Consider the following 19386-nt stretch of genomic DNA (forward strand, 5'->3'; position numbering starts at 1 on the left):
TAAGCAAGAATTAGGGAAATCATGCATCCATTTGATTTTGATTCAACTGTGACTATTTTATTACAGGTAAACAATATTAGTTTTCATCTTACTTTGTTGAGAGAGAGAGAGAGAGAGAGAGAGAGAGACAGAGAGAGAGAGAGAGAGAGAGAGAGAGAGAGAGAGAGAGAGAGAGAGAGAGAGAGAGAGAGAGAGAGAGAGAGAGAGATTTATATGCAGTTCAGTTGGGCTTTTTTGAGTTTGGAAATAACAGGCTAATTCCATTTCTTTCCCATTTTGATCGGCATTAAGTCCACTCATTTCTCCTGGGCAGGCTATTGGTTCTCCACTCTGACCCCAGCCTCACTTCTCCCACCACCCCACCCCCATGGAGCTCCCTGGAGGTGGCAGGAGAAATCTTCTAAGTTCTGGTAACTTCTATGTGGTCTTTGTGGGGAGAGGTTATTAGCATGTTTTCAACATTAGATCTTTTTCTACAGGCCTTACACATAACATGAGCCAGTCCCTACACAAATGCCTCGGATTAAGTGATAACTCCACCGAGATTCATCAAAGAAGCATATGGAGAGAGACAATGAAGTTCCTCTTCAGCTCAGGTGAGTCAGTGACTTCCCCATTTTCTCCAAACATGGCTAGAGATTTCCACAAGCCATTCAACATTGACCAAGTCCTGAGACAGGTCAACCCACTCCTTACCATGTTCCCACTGTCAGGCAAAGGCTCTATATGCCATACTCAGCACCCTCTAAATTCAGAGGATAGTGACAGTATCTTCTCTGTCACTCAATCAGCTCAGCAGATTGAAGTTCACTGTTCAAGGCCACTCAGCACCTAATGAGTTGGAATTCTGGACAGGCTGGCTCAGAGTTGGAAGGGGAGAAGAACAAAAGTTAGAGATAGCGGGGTTCCCAGGGAAAGCTCTGGGGCCATGAGCAAAGGCTTCTCAGGGCACTGGAGAGAGGTATCTTTCAACCTAAACTCTCTTCTGTGTTAGTGAAAACTTAAATGTAAAATGGATAAGAACTTTAGGAGACTCTATCAAGGAACCACACTGGCTGTTGCTTTGTTCTCCCACTATGGTAGGCATTTGTCTCCAGCTCCTGTGGGATAATCCTTCTTTATACTATGAATATGTATTACTCTCATTTTTAATTTTTTGACATTGAAGAAGTATACTATGTTTATTTATTTATTGTGCAGCACATATGAAGGTAAGAGGATAAATTCCAGGAGATGTTTGTCTCTTTCTTCCACCCTGTGTGTCCCAGGAGTCAAACTCAGGTGGTTAAACTTGGATACATAGGCCTTTACTGGCTAAATCATCTCTCAGGCCCCATCATAGCATTTTGGTGACATTAATGTAGCATTGTGATGGTACAATTGAGCAGTGGATGTCATAATTCAACACTGTGAGGATACAACGCAACACTGTTAATTCACAAAGCAACAGGGTGATATCATCATGGATGTACATATTGTGATGTAATGAACATTGTGGTGGTAAAACAAACGGGGCAATGTGATGGCATGCTGCATCGTTGTGAAGTCACTATTCGGGATGCTAATAGCATTGTGGTGGGACACTAAAGCATTTTTGTAATATCTATTCAGCATTCTGTCTCACAATGTTGTACTGTGTCCTCACAATGATGAGCTGTATCACAGAGCTTCACTTTTTTCCATCACAGCGCTACAATATGGCATCAAAATTCTTGATTGTGACAGCCCAGTATTCCATTGTTTCAATGCAATGCTGACTTGTGTCATCACAATGATGAATTATAACATCACATTACTCATTTGTGCCATTACAGTGATCCATTGTCCCATAACAAGGTTGCACTATTACATCATGATGTTCAATTGTGCCATAACAATGCTGCATTGTGATATCACAATGTCATTTAATGACTTCACCATGCAGCATGGGGATAGCACAATGCTCTACTATGACATCACAAATTTCACATTGTGCCATCACAATGCTGAACTATGACATACAATGCTGAGTCATAATATCACAGTGCTGAATTGTGACATTATCATTGTGTCAAAACAATGCAACATTGTGATAAGTATATGACATGATCTTTGTGTCAAAACAATTCAACAATGTGACAACACAATAGTGTATGGATCCCTCAAGGTGCTCCATACCATCACAGTGGTTAATTGTGACATCACATTGCTCCATTTTGCCATCAAAATTATATAGAGATATCACAATGATGCATTTTGCCATCACAATATTTCATTTAACACCACAATGCAACATTGTGATATCACAATGCTACTACAAAGAATATGTATTATTCTCATTGGTTAATAAATAACTGATTGGCTGAGGGCTAGGCAGGATTTTCTGGGCAGAGAGAATGCTGGGAAGAAGAAGGGCAGAGCCTGAGGTGTCTCAAGAAGACACCACGAAATGCAGAGCAAGCAGGTTGGGAAGTACGTAGATGAGGTAAAGAAGCCTCGTGGAAGCACACAGATGAATAGAAATGGGTTAAGTTATAAGAGCTAGATAAAAACAAGTCTAAGCTATTGGCTGAGCACTTACAATTAACATTAAGTCTCTGTGTGGTTATTTGGGGAATGGCTGGTGGGACAGAAAATTCCACCTACATACAGCCCTGCATGAGAAATGCTGCTTCTTCAGTATGTTTCCATGCTAATCCCAAGATAATATCACATTGCACATGCTGCAATCTCTACCACAGTGGAACTGTAGGGTGATGATAAAACATTTCTAGAACCTCCTTCTGTCGGGGGAGGGGGTTGGCAAAACTTAAGGATCTTGTTCATCTTAGCAAAAGGAGTTAGGACCCTTCCCTTTAGGCTTGACTGTAGTCACACTTCTCATTTATTCAAAGTTTCACCACAGCAAATCCCCTGGTTTTGCGGAAGAAACTCCCATGTCTCCCTGGTTCCCAGCCCACCCTTCTCCCCAGAATAAACACCAGTTTGTTTGTAAGAGGTTTTTAATTTCATCTCAGTATGTCATTAATGAGTAGAATTAAGGATCTCTGTTGGTTTTCATTCACATAATATCTGCTACATTCTCCAACCAATCAGCAACACAGACACCATGGGTGCCACCTGCACCTGCCTCATTCTCACTCAACAGACTGGTTTGGGGTTCCTGATGGTTTGTATAAATTATAAGGAAGAGCACAAAAAAATCACACAACACAGACTCTACCACTAAGGGACATGCTTCCTCTGGCCTTGCAGAGAGTGAAGTGGATATGTGGGTGTGTTCAAGGCTCTGATGATACCCCAGGCATGATGTTATGCCTGTCACAGCCCCTCTCAGTGGAGTACTTCTGTCTTCCCCATGACTCACTCGTTTCCCCAGGAGGATCCTAACACAGAAGATCCCACCCTAGCACCATAACTGGAGATCAGGGTATGGAACTGTCCCTGTGTACAATGGCTGTTGGGTCTTCCTGTGTTCAAGGTCAGCAAAGTGAGTTGAAAGGAAGAGTCCTGGGTACCTGGGCTCCCTGGTCCTCTCTGATTCTGTGAGCTCCATGTGGCTGTTCATAAACAGACTCTAGACTATGAACCCTCAAGAAAGAGACAAACAAGGATCACAAGGAATTCAGGCTTTCTAGATGCATACAGTCACTTTTTAAATGACCCTTTAAAAAGTAAAAACAAACAAACAAAACAGCAACAAAAAAAAAAGCAGATGTGCAAGTCTACACTTGCTCTAGAATTCCATCCACTATGCCTCCTCCACCTTCTCAGATGGAGTTCTGTCTCTACCCATTGGAGCTGTGTCTCTGCCATGTGGGCTATACAGAGGCATAGGACTTGGGTTACAGGGGCTTCCAGCTCTATGGTCCCAGGTGTCCTCCATCATCAGGCACATGGTCTGGCTACATTTAAAGCCATATCAGATTTAGTCTCAACTGTGATCATGTCCTGGGTGGAGCTTCAGTGTGCCCAGGGAGGTAGGTGTGGCATCAACCTCATCCACACTCATAGAGAGGGAGGTAGGTGTGGCTATTAACTTCATCCACACTCATTGAGGCTGAGTCTGGGGGTAGAAACAACCTTGTTGATGCTGCCCAACAACCACATGCCAACAATCCTAAAATCATGTTCAGGGATTACTCTATTCCACCCAGACCCAGTGACTCAACCAGAATGAGCAAGAGTCCACTATAGAATGCTGCCAGCCATACGGAGTTGTTTTCTAGACCTCAAGGATACCCTGAAAACACAACGAACTCAAGCACTCAAAGCTATGGGGCCAGGTGGAGCAGCCCTCTCTACCCTGCCGATGAGTCTCTCCAAACTAAAAATAAAGTTTATAAAAGTAAATTATCTCATTTTATAACTTAAGTGCATCAAGCATTTTCCTTAAATACAGTTCACACTGAAAATAAAGTTAACTTTTGCTGTACAGTTGGTGTCTGTTACAATTAGGGATAAACTTTGATGATAAAGTATGAAAGGTTACACACACTCACACACACACGCGTCTATCTGTCTGTCTATTGGTATATAGATGAATAGACATACGGCACCTCTTGACAAGCACTTCTCCACAATGGTGGGAAGCTGTTGGAGTCCCTAGGTATCTAGCTTGCTTGAGAATGTCTATATTAAAAGTCCCTGTCCTTAATGATAAACACATCTTCATATCTAACACTAAGATTCTTAGAAACATTAAACTATGCGATCCATAATGTATCCAGTCTTTGGAAATGCTGAGCTACACCATCATTATACAACAGCATCCCCAACAAACATCCCTCCCCAGCCCACCTCGTCTCTGGCTTCCCCATCCTAAGGTCAGCAACCCCTCACACAGTACGGTTATTCCATATGGGAGCCCAGCCACAAAATTCTAGAAGACTCAAGAGGTGAAATAGGAATTCTGCATGGAGTACAGATGGTCAATGGGGTTTCCCACTCTGGACTGCAGGGGCCCCGCTTCTGATGTCGCTAGGAAGCAGTCGCCCAGGTTACTGAGAGAAGTGTCATCACTATCCAGGTCGTGGAAAAGAGGTTCAGCACCTGAAATGAAAATGGAACATGGGCATGAGAGTCTAGAAGCGACACCCTTACATGTCGTAGGAAATTCAGCTGAGCTCAACAAATGTTTCCTGAACACATTCTGCAGATAGGAACTTACTAAGTGTTGAGGTATGGGGTGGGGACAGCTATACATAAAAGTATCAGAGGCATAATGCTAGGGTCCGGAGCCTCACAGAGAGCTCATGTCCAAAGCTGGGTATGTATAAAGCAAGCCACATGAGCTAAGTGATGCAGTGAGGGTGTCCACACAGTGAAGGCGGGGTGTGCAGGCCTCATCACCAAAGGCTGGGGGGACACAGTCAGGGATCCTGCGAGGCCTTGGCCTCACAAAGGGCTCTTCAAGGACAGACAGTAAGAAACAAATATGGGATTCTTCAGGTGAAGCTCTTATCTTGCTGGTAACACTGCACCTTTCAAGCTGCAGAGTGTACCAAGGCCCCACTGTCTCCCCAGGTCTGTGCCCCACAGCAAAGGAAGATTAGGTTCCTGGTCTCAACTGATTTGTACCCTGGGCAGAGGGGCCAGGATGTCACTCCATGTCACGGCTGGGGCAATAGGGCCATCTGGGAGGCCTGGCAGGGTGCACCTGCACTTCAGGTCAACGGGAGAGGCAGACACAAGCACCTAAAACTTACCACTGAGCTTGAATTGCTCAGTCTGCTAGAAGTTGCACCACATAAGGATTGTAAAAAGGAACAAACACGCAAGCCCTCATCTGCCCTGCTCTCTTGTGTGATGGAGTGAAAATGACTCAGATGCATCCCACGTCTTCCAAAGAGGAGAAACATGTACGTCACTGGGACACACACATGCAGACCTAGAATGTACATGTCCCTGAGGTTGGTCAGGGAAGGTCTTCCAAGGTCACATCTCAGCGACTGTTTACTGAATCTGTGACATAGCAATGTCAAGGAGATTTTAACAGCAAATTGTACTACATATGGATTATGTGATGCATGTGTTGTATGTGGTAATATGTGTTGAGCACATGTGTGTGTGTGTTCATGTAGAGGCCAGGAGCTAATGTCCGATATATTCCTCTGCAGCTCTATATCTTGTTTTGTAAGGTCACAAATTTGGTGAGACAAAGTTCCAGGTATCCACCTACCTCTGCCCCTCAAGCACCGGGGGCTACAGATAGGTATAGCCATGTCTGATTTTTAACATGAATGCTGGGGAAACTGAGCTCATGTCCTCACGTATGTACATGAATCATTTTGTTGCTGACCACAGCAACAAAAACATATTAAAGAAAAGAAGTTGGCAAAGGGTGTGCCCCTTATGTCTCTGATACCAAGTTTTAAGGAATCGCTGAACCAAACTTTATTGTATATTCATCAGGGCAACTTATGGCATATTGCATCACATATTAAGTTACATACTGTATATAACACTGCCTTTCTTTTTTAAAAGAATTGTTTACATTTTATGCACATTATGGTTTTACCTGCATGCACGTCTGTGTGAGGATGCCCGATTCCCTGGAACTGGAGCTACAGACAGTTTTGAACAGCCACATGGGTGCTGGGAACTGAATCCAGGTCCTTTGGAAGAACACCCAGTGCTCTTAAACACTGAACCATCTCTCCAGCCCAAACACTGCCTTTCTTAATGTAAATATGAAACAGTCTTGGAGTCCTCCACTCATTCACTCCATCCTACTAGAGTCCCCAGACCGTATCCCTCGATCACTGGCTTAAGTGGCAAGGCGGACAAGGAAAGCCTCAACAAAGGAGCCTCAAAAATGATGGCACATGGAAATATCACCAAAGAACATGTATGGGACTCTTCTGTACCCATCAGATGGTGCCAACAACATTTTACAGGATACTTACCTTTATTTGGTGATTCAGCAAGTATCTGGGAACTGTGGGGATGTGTCTAAAGGAATTAGAAGCCCACACAAGCAAACTGAGGGACTGAGAGAGGACCTATGGGCCTGAGTTCTTCTTACCATAGGGGTGCATGTGATCTCCAGGCATCTGGGGTGGAGTGAGACCCTGTCGGAAGGGGTCAGCATTGTAGACGCTCTGTTCGATGGCCAGCAGCTGCTGTGGGGTTGGCATAGCTGTGTAGGGGTTCATGATCCCTTCCATTCCAGCAGTCCCACCACCATTTGTCTGAGCTGTGGGACAAAAAAGGAAGACAGAGCATTTTCAACCTGCATCCCAGCAACCCCCAAAAGACTGCACTACCAGATGTCCAGTGTTTATTTTTATGGCATGGCAGCCTGCTGCCCCCAAAGCAAGTGACCCTAGAGAACCCAAGTCAGAAAATAACGTGTTATTATATTTATTTAATCTGTCATTTGACAATTTTGTTCATGCATACAATGTATTCTGAGAGCTTGGAGGCTGAGAACCTGACTTTATTTATTTACTTATTTATTCATTTATGTATTCATTTTTTGACAATTTTGTTCATGCATACAATGTATTCTGAGGGGGGATGTTGAGAAGAATAATTATTTGTTTATCCTTTGACAATTTCATTCATGTGTGTAATCTATTCTGAGAGAGTAGGGCTGAGAGGACCCACTACATCCTTTATGACCCAGCTTTGGAAGTCGCACGCTCACTCACTCCTATTCCATGCTGGAGGTGACTTTCAAAGGGCATAGATAACAGTTTGTAAGAATCATGGAAGACCAGCTTAGAGGCTTGTGACTGAGCACACTATGTGATTGTGGCTATATAATTTTACTTTCCTGGGTCCTGGTTTCCTTATTACCAGCTAGAAAGGGATGAGGTGGCATCAGGGTTTCTCATCCTGTGCCTAGCAGTGGCCATGGCAGTGGAGGACAGAGATGGTGCCTGGGAAACTGAACTTTAGGACACTATAAGGTTTGGCAGCCACTTGAGGGGATGGGTCGAAACCTCTTCTCTGATATAACCCATTACAGGTTCATCAGTCAAGTGGGACTCACGATGCTGGACCATTTGACTTCATAGGTTGATGTAACAACCTATGAAAAGTAGACATGCTCAGCGATCACAGCCTGCTTCACTTGCATGGATACATTTATCAGAAAAAGTAAATCCTTCCCGCCTCCTCTTCCTCAGAATGAACATGGCTCACAACATTTCCCACCAGATCCTGCCTCAGGTAGGGGAGACCTGGACTACAGAGCGAGGTGGCTGGGAAGAGCCACCAGCTTACCAGAGCTCAGCCGCTGTGTGTTCTGCTGATCCTGTTGCTGTTGCTGCTGCCGCCGCGCCAGCTTCTTCATCTGATGAGGAGAGGAGCACAGGATTAGAAGTCAGAGGACTGGCGTGGGTCCACATGGCAAGGGAGAACAGAAAGGGTGTGACCTTTGCCCTTTGGTGGGAGGACTGTTCCTAAAGTAGAAGGATCGACACCCCCCACCCCCAGCTTTTACTCTGTCCAGGAAGCCAACATCAGACACAGCACCCTGACTCAGACGAATGGAGTCAAGGGTTCTCCTACTTTGCAGCAGCAGGGATACAGCTGGCAAAGACGCCAAGCGCAACTGGTCTCGGAACCTGGGACTTCTTCCCAGGAAGGAACACACACACACACACACACACACACACACACACACACACACACACACACACGAAAGAAAAGAAAGGAAGGAAGGAAGGAAGGAAGGAAGGAAAGAAGGAAAGAAGGAAAGAAGGAAAGAAGGCAGGCAGAGAGGGAGGAAGGGAGGGACGATAAAGCCAAAGATTATGAGAACCAGGCCAGGACATGTGTATAGTCAGGAAGAAAATAAGTAACCCAGGATTTGATTACTACCTAGGACAGTAAGGTAGTTTGGCTGGAGTTAGCAAGATGGGAGTGAAGACATTCATTCCACCTGCCACGACAAAAGCCATTTCACTAACACCAATGCTTCTTTTCTCCCTTCTGCAGGGCTGCAATGGCTGAAATAATTGCTGGTGGCAGAAGTTTGAAGTTCAGAGAGCTACTCTGCCTAGTAAGCCAGCAAGACAAAGACAGGTGAGGACGGGAAGTGGATTACCTTGGCTCTCTGGTTCTGGAACCACACCTGAACCACACGGACGCTCAGTCCTGTCTCTGCAGCCAGAGTCTCCCTCACCTGAAAGAAATTGAACACATGGGTCAAAGCATGAGTATAAAGGGGCCTCCCAGAGTAGGAGGCAGAACATTTCCTGGGTGGTGCAGTGTGAGGCATAGGTCATATTCTCAAATAAATGACCAGTTCATGATTAATGTTCAAATACACCCTAACACAAGCTATGCTTCCTTTCTGGTAGAGAAGGACATCATTCACAAGGTAAAGAGAAAAACAAATGCTCGTGTACTTAGACACACATTCCCAGGAGGCACTTCAGGATTCTCATCCTCTGAAGTTAGGGCTTTATGTGGTCTATTGGAGTTGACTGCTATTCAGCTGTAGGCCTTTGTATGCTTTAGACTACTCAAGGAGCACTAAAGTGAAAATCTCTTCGCAGAAGTAAATGGTTCTTTCTTGTTCTCTTGTCATTGACTTACATTTTTAACTTTGTCTTTTTATTTCCAAGTAACTTTGTGTATCTTGTGGATATTCATGTTCACTATTTTCCTTAGTGAGCCCTTTCCAGAGGGAATCCAAAGCATAAGAGGGCCATCAGGAGTCTAGCAGAGCCGGGCGGACAACTCTGATGCTGGCAAATGTACTGGGGTCATGTTGGAGATAAGGACAGTTGGAATCCAGAAACCAGAGATGTGTTTGGTTATCTAGGCCTTCTAGGCTCATGGTGAGGGGCTGGTGTGATGCTGAGAGGGACCCAGAGACACTGCCCCTTCTTGACATAGTCCAGAGAAGATGGGTTGGAAGAGTGTGAACAGGTTTATGAGTAAAACAGAGGGAGGCTACAGGAAACACGGTGCAATTGGGCTGAAGCTTGGAAGTGAGATGAGTGGTGTAGGTTTCTGAGGTATGTGCACCTACTAAGCCACTATAAGGAGTGGACACAGGTGCAAATGGCTTTTCCCTTTCCCATAACTACTGGTAGCCTCTCTGTTTTGTTGTTGCAGCTTTGTCCCTAGTGTGACACTTGTGTGTGTCCATGTCCCCCTCACTGTAATGGCCCCTGGGTAGGCCTATTTGTAACAGCCCCAGACAAAATACAACCCAGATCTTCATCAACGTGTGGGTGAAAAGCCAGAGAACATTGATTCAGTTGAAGATATCATTGGAAGGAATGAACTGTTACCCAGGGAATCCCCAAGTCGCCACACCAAGGAAACTCAGTAAAGACTCACCCATAAAAAGCATATTTTGCAAGACACTGTATTTTTATATTCTTTGCTAAGACATCTCATTTATATCACAACTAGTACTTATTATCACAATAATTTAACTGCTATTTATTGTTCCTTGTGGTTCTTCATGAAATAAGAGGTGATAAGGTACTTGGGAGTTGGCATGCACACAGGAAGTTGGGGGAAATCCTATTACTTCCCAGGCCACAGTTTAACTCTCCTTGGAGCCTCCTTCAGGGCTCATGGTCGCTATCACAGACTCTGAGCCACATTCCCTACAACTCAGATCCCCCACCATCCTCAGATATCACAGGGGAGTCCAGCTGCACACAGATGAAGGTGCCTTGCTCCCTCATCCCCCTCTTATACCTTTCTGCAGGGCTTGGAGGATACTTCAAATGAGGCCTTGAATGCTCTCCTCTGCTGGGTTGTCAAGATAGTTCTGGGACGTTTGGGTCGCTTGTGGTCCTTGCCATCCTCTGACGTTCCTTTCCCTGCCCCATGGGCTGACTTGCAAAGACTCTCTTCATCATCACTTTTGCCTAAAAAGAAGCAGAGATCAGTATCCCTAGTCCCCAGGTGTACCACATGGAGCCGTACGTTGTTCCATAATAAGCTCTGAGATGCCAGGATTCCAGGATGGCTTTAGGGTATGAGTGCAATAACCTGTGTGGTGCTGAGCTAAAAACTGGGAAGAGGCTAAGAAAACACTTCTAAAGCTCAGAGGCAAGCGTAGAAAGTCTAAAGTCATCATGCTTTATCATAGCATGATGTCCTGGCCCTACATTCATCAGCTGTGTGGCCTGACATGAGCTAATCACCTGAGTCCACTTTTCATGTAAAGAATCATGAGACAAGAGAGTCTGTTTCCATGGAATTGATGTAGGAATGAAACGGGACTGTGTTAGCAAGGCCTTCAAAATGCTGTTCGGAATCTAACCAATACCCAGCAACAGTTGGTTACCAGTGTGATTTCCTTGATGTCAGCTTTCAAAACTAGCCCTGAAAGACCCAGGCAAGACTTCCCAGAACTGTCAAAAACTTTAGCTGCTTCCAGGAGGTAGGAACTATTACTGTTTAAAGGGACATTAAAAAACAGCATCAGATGACTGGAAATGACCATGTAACACTAAAAATTCATCCAAACTTCTGGTCTATAAAACAAGCAGCTCCCTAAGAAAGGTATGCGAATTACTTCAATTCAATTAGTGGAGTGAGAAATATATGGGTGAGTATTTTCTCTTTTTTTATTCTTTGAGAATTCACACATGCATACAATGAAATACAATCATATCTACCTCCATTCCCCCCTCCAACTGCCCCCTGATATTCTCATACAAGTCTACCTCCCAACTTCATGCTTTCTTATATTTTAACTCACTAAGTCCATTTAGTGCTTTCCATGTGTGTGTGAATGCAGGGTCATCTACTGGAACATGGGCAACCTATCAGTAGCCACACCCCCAAAGAAGGATGCACCCTCCACCAATAGTCATCAACCACCAATAGGTCCTCATTTAGGGGTGGAGCCTTTTAAGTTCCCTCCCCATATATGCTAGAATCTTGGCTGGCTTGAGCTCGTGCTATGGATTCATGAGTGCAATAGCTATGTCATGTCCAGGAGACAACATTTCAGAGGGCTCTTCCTATCCTTTGGCTCTTGTATTCTTTCTGCCTCCTCTTCCATGTGTTCCCTGTGCCTTGGCTGGCCAGTAGGAGGGTAGTTGATTAAGATGACCTACTTAGAACTGAGTGCTTACAGAATATACTATTGACAATGACTCATAATGCCCAAAGTAGAAAGAAGTCTCTCCTCCAGGCATTTCTCAGAGGTTCAGGGATGTTTCTTTGGTCTAAGAAATGCCAGGGTGAGTTACATCTTTTCACTTTTTACATTAGGAGCCACTGAGAATTGTAGATCCTAGGGAGACCCTGCACTATCTCTGGGTCTTTCCACACTCCTTGCAATGAAACCCTACCTCATGGACTTGCCCTGCTGCAGTCCTTCTGGCTACTTTTTTAAAGCCCACAAACAGAACCAGAAGTTTCATGCCATACACAGTTTTGTTATTCCGACATCTTCCATAAAGGATTCACATTTGTACATGACTATTTGGTTAGAATATGAGCTGAGTTCTAAATTGGAACTTTACCAGAGCCAAAGATTTCTTTTATATGAAAGAGTAACATTTTTCTCTTTCTATGGACATTCAAAACACGTAACCTGAATGTGAAGGAGCAGCGAGTTGTGGATCCCCTAAACTGAACGAGGCTGAGGGAGGCAGGCACTCCTGTCCCTTATTAGCCCTTTGCTGGTCATATCATGTCCCCAGTCCCCCAGTTGGTTTCCTCCACTATGTACTGATGACAGTAACATCCACCCTGTGCCTGTCCCAGAAGCACTGATGCTATGTACAAAGACACTCACGTGACCTCAGCACACAGGTGATGCTTAACATATGCTGTAGAAAGGTTGTATTCTCTCTAAGCCTCGCTCCCCACACAAATAAAAGGTCCTGGGAGATTAAGGAGCATTAGCACCGGAGTCCTCATGAGGAGAAGGATGTCCCTGTCTCTCCTTCAGCTGTGAAGCTGCTCTTTCCCAGGGGTGATGTTGCATTTGCTTTTAGTCATAGCTGTGCAAAGGGTTTTCAAGGTGATCCTGGGAGGTTTGCAGAATAGCAAGAAGAAAATAAACATTGAAAGCAAATGCCTCAGGAAAATAAGATGATCCTCCCCCCAGAGGCTAAAGGTAGACAAAGAAAGTCATATTCATATATATTCACCCTCAAAAGGCCTTAATACGGTCGGAGACTCCCTTAACCTCTGATGAGGGTAGAGGTATAACTAATCCTTCGGTGACGCGTCTAAGGAAATGGGAATGACTAGCATCCCAGGCCAAGTGACATGCAGTTCCTCCAGAAAGCAGGCAGCTAGGAACCGGTCTGTAGGCTGGAACTGCCAATGAGGACCAAGGCAGCCTCAGCATAGAGAGTGCTTTAAAACGAAATCAGACGGTCTTCGGAAGCCTATCTTCTGTCGGTGGTGTCAATAAAACACTGTTCGCAAGTGTCTTGCAGAAGTAAGTCTGATTTTTTTATACTCATTTCTCACAGAGTTTAATGCAAATGGATATTGGAACTTTGGGTCATATAGCGAATGAAAACATGAAATCTAAAGTAATAATGGCCCATATATGCCTGGGCCTCTCCAGGAAACCACATGGTCCCATTCTCCCTCCACAGGAGTCTCCAAACCTCAGTCTTTGCCAGCTCTCTGATCCTGGTTCACACTCCACTCCCTATCCCCAGACCTCCAGCACCACGCCACAGCTCAAGGACAGTCACAGGCCACGGATGGGCGTATCTGTGTCCAGTAGACATGGATTTCCACAGCAGACACAAGGCCAAATATTGTCTGTGTGGTTCAGTTTACTGACCTTTGCTCTAGATCTCCCCCCTCTCCATTTGAATATATGCATCCGGTGTGTGTGTCCCACTCTTCTGGGTCCTGACTCTGGGGCAGGAAGAACTGTTTATCTGGTACACGCGAATTGGATAGCTAGCAGGCTCTAATATACTCTATGCTGTGGTCAATAATATGTATACTTTTTTAAAGCTTATTTTATATACCAATCCCAGTTTCTCCTCCGCCTCTCCTCCTGTTCCCTGCCCCCCTCCACATCCACTCCTGTCTCCACTCAGAAGGTTAAGGCCGCCCATGGGAGTTAACAAAGCTTGGCATATCAAGTTGAGGCAGGACCAAGCTCCTCCCTCTTGCATCAAGGTTGGGCAAGGCATCCCGCCAGAGGGGATAGTTTCTAAAGAGCAAGTGCATGCATCCAGAACAGATCCTGGTCCCACTGCTAGGGGTCCCACAAAGGTCAAGCTATACAACTATCAGGTGCAGAGGGCCTAGGCTGGACCCATGATGACTCCCTGGCGGTCGGTCCAGAGTCTTTGAGCTCCCACAAGCTCAGGCAAGCTGTCTCTGTGGATTTCCCTGTTATGATATTGACCCATCTTGCTCATGTAATCTCTCCTTCCTCCCTTCATCTGAACTCCTGGAGCTTGGCCCAGTGCTTGGCTGTGGATCTCTAATGTGCATACTTTTTAAATGGGGTGCTGCTACCTAAACAGTCACCGGTGTGGCCTTCCAGTTGTCCTGGTGGGTCTAGGTGAGTGAGATTCTGAAGAGAGAGAGTGGCAGGTAATCTGGAATCTCAGGAGCTGCCCATCCTCTGTCCTTCAACCACTTCCTGTTACAGTGTGCGTGAATCCTAAGAGGCCAAGTTGTTTTGTGGCTTTCTTGGAGCTACTCTGAACCGCTCTGGAACATTCGCAGATGCTCCTCTTGCCTCTCTTTCTGCAGGGCAGTCTTGCCAGACCCCACAGACTTCACCATGAGAATATGTAGTGTGGAATATGTCTCCCAGAGCCGGCTGGAGTACTGGGAAGCAGACAATGGTAGAAAACCTTCAAACAACGAAGTGAAGCAGGCGTCTTCCATTGCCAGAGCCTCCCACACCCCGAAGTAGGCTGGAGCTATCCCTCATAATTTAAGGTGACATCTCTCAGCAGAGATGAAAGGAACAGCACTCTCAACTCTCCAACAACAAATGTCAACATCCCTGGAGGCCATTTAGACACAAGCACCACATAAATCTGACTCTTAGTGGGGGAAGCCCAGAGATTAAGTCCCTCTGTAAAGCCTACCAGAGAAAAATGAATTGGCTTGGCACAAAGTTTGAACATGTTTCTCGGGGCCTTTCTTTCCCCGCGCCCCCCCACCTTTTTTTAAAGTCTGGACTGGTTCGGGGGTGCTGTTTCTCCATCATCTTTCTGCCCACTCATTTATGACATAAGTAATCGCAGATGAAAGAGCCAGCCATGCTTTATGGCCAGGAGACCAAGCATCACTACCTGTGGGGCCTTGCAGATTCATTTCAGGTTGTTGGAAAAATCCCAACAGCCTGTAAACAGCGTATAAGATAACTGAGCTTGGTCCAGGAGGTGAGAGTGAGGGAGGGGGACAAAAGATCTTCGCGCTAGGAGAGAGGAAGACAAGAAAAACCTCCTCCCTCCCCATGCTTCTCCAGTGATGAGCCTCATAACTGTCTCCCAGGCTGGAGGAGTAGAGGAAGGCTCTGGGATTTGTTGTAGGTAGAGGGAGTGGGGGAAGTTGTCAAGGAGGGATTTATGATGACGGGATACATAGGGGAGCTGTTTCAGCCACTGCCTTGCACTGTATGGGATTGGAATTTCATCCTTCCTGAGAACAGCAGTGGTTGTCTCAGGATATGATGAATTCAGAACAGTGTGTAAAGTCCAAGAGGCGAGAGTTGCAGGTCTTCAGACACAGAGAGTACATGTGGTTACTGTTCTCCAAGTGCCTGATACACAGTTCTTGGCAGAGAGCTCAACTCACACCAGGCAAAAGACCTAACAAACGATCTGACTGGAAATTGGAGTGATGTCTCATTGCTGGGAAACTGCTCATCTTGTAAGTATTAGAACCTGAGTTCAAGCCCTCAGATCCCATGTTTAAGGCATTGTGACTAACACTAGCAATCCCAGTGCTAAGAAGACAGAGACAGGTGGACTCCTCAGGCTCAATGGGCAGCCAGCCTGCCCTTCTTGGTAAGCTCAAGGCCAGTGAGAGAACATGACCTGATAACAACATGGGTAGCAGGTAAGAAACATATTCAAATTGTTCTCTATCCTCCATGTGTACCAGTGCGCACATGCATGTGAGCAGACACACACACACACACACAACAGCAGGGTGGGGGGGAGGAGAGAAAGATACTGGCTTAACTGAGAACTTATTCATCAAATGATGTACTCAAGTCAGCTAATCCGCTGTGTGTGTGACATAGGGTCAGACTAAGACAGAGAGATGAGGTGAGGATTCCGCTTGTACTCAGAAGCAAGAAAGACTCAGCACCCAGAGAGGCTCAGGGAGCAAAGCGTCTCTAGAAGGCTGCATGGGTGCAGAGAATAAAAAGGACAAAAGGTCAGCAGAGATTTCCAGGTGGAAGAGGAGGAAGGAAGTTGAGGGAACAAATAGTTGGTAGTAGGGAAGCCGGATCTCAACTGGGAAGAGCGGCTCTCACATGAACTCTCCTTGTACAGCTCCGCACCTCCAGCACCATCAAGTACACTAGCAGGACAGACAGAGAAAGCCAGAATGATTTCCTGGTCTTAAGGAATGGGACAATGACTTATGAGAGGTAACAAATAGGATGGACAAGAATATAAGAGTAAGTGTCTAAGGTCCTCATCCATGGCCAACAATGGAAATAAAAAAAAAGCATTTTTAAAAAAGGAGACGTGAATGGATGAAGAAACTCTGCAGGGAAGGGGGGAGGAGGGTTTGGAATGCAGAAGAGAGGAAGCAGGTGTTCCCACATTGCTCAGCAGGCTCGGAACTAGGACCAGAGCAGCAATGTGTAGGGGGCATCTCAGCCTCAGACAGAGGCTGCACGTCTCACCCTAGGGAGGGGGGATAGAGAGTGGAGAGGTTGTCTGGGGTTTACTGGCAGAGAGATGGTGTGATCACCATTGATGAAGAATGGGTGTTACAGGTGGGGAGGGGGTTCCACGGCCACCACAAGTGGGCCATTGCTGTGCCCATGTATGAATGGCAGCACCAAGCCACACATCTGTTTGGTAATAAGAACATGTCCACCATTCAAGCACCAGTTCCATGCCCAGCCTTCTTTCCAGAATATATGCGTCACTGTCACTCAAACAGCATGAGACTCCCTTCCCAACTGCTAAAGCGAGGCTCAGGAACCTGCTACCATACACACGGGGCCTCAGTGGCAGGTCCATGCCCAGGCACACACTTGGAAAGAGGGGAGAGATGAGATTTTTAACCTGCAAATCAAGCAAAAGGAGTGACAGTCGTCTGTGTGTGCTCAGGCCGAAGTGCAACGAGAGTCCTCATGCTTTGCCTCCACAGACGTGCAGCTCCATTCTTTAGTTCAGAAACACACAGGAAGTGGTGCAGAGGAACTCAGACCACAGAGGAGACGCAGGTTCCACTAGCCACTCTGCTACTCAGCAAAACTCCTCTGCTCCTGAGACACCATTTCTTCACCCACAAGGTAGTATTAAAGCACCTAGCACCCAAGACACATCCTTTTACAGCTTTCTGCTACAGCCCTATGCGGCAGGAAGTGTGTCAGTACCCTTCCTCCAGGTTACTAAACCGAAGCTCGGGAGGGGTGGTGTGATCTCTTACTTGAGGCACACAGCACAGCTGGACTCTCTCTCTTCCATCTTCCCCTCCCAACCATCGCCTGCCTGTCAGGCCTCCCTGGGCTAGAGGATGCAACGATGCCGATTGCTTGCAAAATATCAGGTGCTGGACAACTACAGGCTGTGCGTGGTTGCTATTACTGAGTGAGGAAAGAAAAGACCTGAAGGGGAGGCTTCCCTTGAGAGTGGATGTCTACCCATGCCCCTCCAGAAGCCACTCTTTTAGTCCCAAAGGGACAGAGCTCTCTTAAATCCCCATCACACTCCCATCCTCCCCTTCCTCCCCACACCACCTTCCAGCCACGCCCAAGGAAGCCTTCCAATCAGCTCTAGGAGCCTGAGGAACACAGCAGACAAAACCAAGCTAGGTTCCTGAGTGAGGCTGTAGGTAGGGTGTTCCAAGAAAGACACCTTTGTTCGGAGATGTCCACTGCAGATGGAGTATCTGTGTCAGGCTAGGGGGAGGGGCATTCTGCTCAGACTTGCAGGCAGGCCCCAAAGGGGAGCTGTGCCTGTGTTCCTAAGTTCTGGCTGCTAGCCACAGCTGGATGCCTCTCCTGCCTTCCTCAGCAGACGGGTGCACATGAAGAGAGGCCTTGTGCTTGAGAGGCATGAAGAGAAACAGGATGGTATTGGCCCTGGATGGTGTGAATTGTACATTTGAATGGCTGTTAGGCTAACACTTATCCTAATTCTTTCCTACATACACACACACGCGCGCGCGCGCGCGCGCGCGCATGCACACACTCACACACCTTTCCCTCTCTGAATTTTTCTTCTCATCTATGTCAAAGCACAGATGCATGAACCATGTGCAATCTGAACTGCTGCTGAATGGGAGTATAAATGCTAATTATAACGGTGCCTGTGCCATACAGTGTCCGAAGTTTCTAGAGCCTCAACAGCAAAGCACTCAGATCAAGCACGGATACATGGACTAAACAAAGCCTGTAACTTGTTCTGTTTTCACCTGGCTAGCCTCCAAGGGGGGAGGCTGTGAAGCTCATAACAAGTTAATTCAGTTGTTTGAGGCTCACAGCTCAGTCTAGATAAAAGCTCATTAGTCCAGCTGCCCAGTGGTCACCATGCACAGGGTGTGATATGCATGACATCCTATTAGCTTATATTAATAAGATGAGTGTGCTTGCCCTGATTTAGAAAGTGACTTCAGTGGACCGAATACCATCTCTCTTTGGAGCAGTCCAATTTTATTGTGCTAATTAGTAGTCTTCAAGAAGATAAGCTGCCTGAGTAAAATTAAATTGTTTGCAGGTAAGGCTGGAAAACAAAGGGTTAATGGTTCCTTCAAGTTAGTAAAGAGAGAAAGAAAAAGGGAAAAAGAACTCCACACTTCTAGGTGGTTAGGGAGTTCAGGGAAGTTGGCTAATAGGCTAAAATTTGGAAACTCAGGAGTATCTAACCTTTTGGCATAGTAATACTGCATTCTCATCTCTGGAGTTCATTTTCAATAACTCTCCAATAGAAAATACACACACACACACACACACACACACACACACATCTCATCATGCTCATGATGAAAGTAAGGTTCATATTTTGTGTTGGGCCACATTCATGGCCATCCTGGGGCCCAGCAACCACTGAGAAGCACGTTAAACATACAGAATACAGAAATGCTACTGCCATCATTGAGGCTCAGCGAGGATGACTCTTACACCAAACAACCTTCAACCTCAGACTTTCCTTCACATTGATATCTGTGCCGATGATCTTCTACCATTGTATCAATACCCACCGAGCTATGTTGCCACAAAGAGTACAGAAGAAATTTATGGGAAAGTAGAGAATTATTCTAGTAGGGATAAAGAGAAGAAGG

The 19386-nt window shown here is 45.9% G+C and overlaps 1 protein-coding gene across 2 annotated transcripts in view; it reads right to left on the minus strand.

Moving 5' to 3' along the window:
- Positions 1-2963: 2963 nt before the first annotated feature.
- Lmx1a (LIM homeobox transcription factor 1 alpha) overlaps positions 2964-19386 on the minus strand; it is a 134374-nt gene continuing 117951 nt past the window's right edge. Inside the window, exons 6-10 of one of the 2 annotated variants that reach the window (XM_040736980.1) lie at positions 10654-10826; positions 9038-9115; positions 8212-8281; positions 7007-7177; positions 2964-5031 (exon numbers count right to left, since the gene is read on the minus strand). In XM_040736980.1, the coding sequence (XP_040592914.1) occupies positions 4871-5031; positions 7007-7177; positions 8212-8281; positions 9038-9115; positions 10654-10826 (653 nt within the window). In that variant the 3' untranslated portion in view covers positions 2964-4870. 2 annotated transcript variants of the gene reach the window in all.

The sequence above is a fragment of the Mesocricetus auratus genome, unplaced genomic scaffold (assembly GCF_017639785.1).
Source record: "Mesocricetus auratus isolate SY011 unplaced genomic scaffold, BCM_Maur_2.0 Super-Scaffold_100676, whole genome shotgun sequence".
In the NCBI taxonomy this organism is placed as follows: domain Eukaryota; kingdom Metazoa; phylum Chordata; class Mammalia; order Rodentia; family Cricetidae; genus Mesocricetus; species Mesocricetus auratus.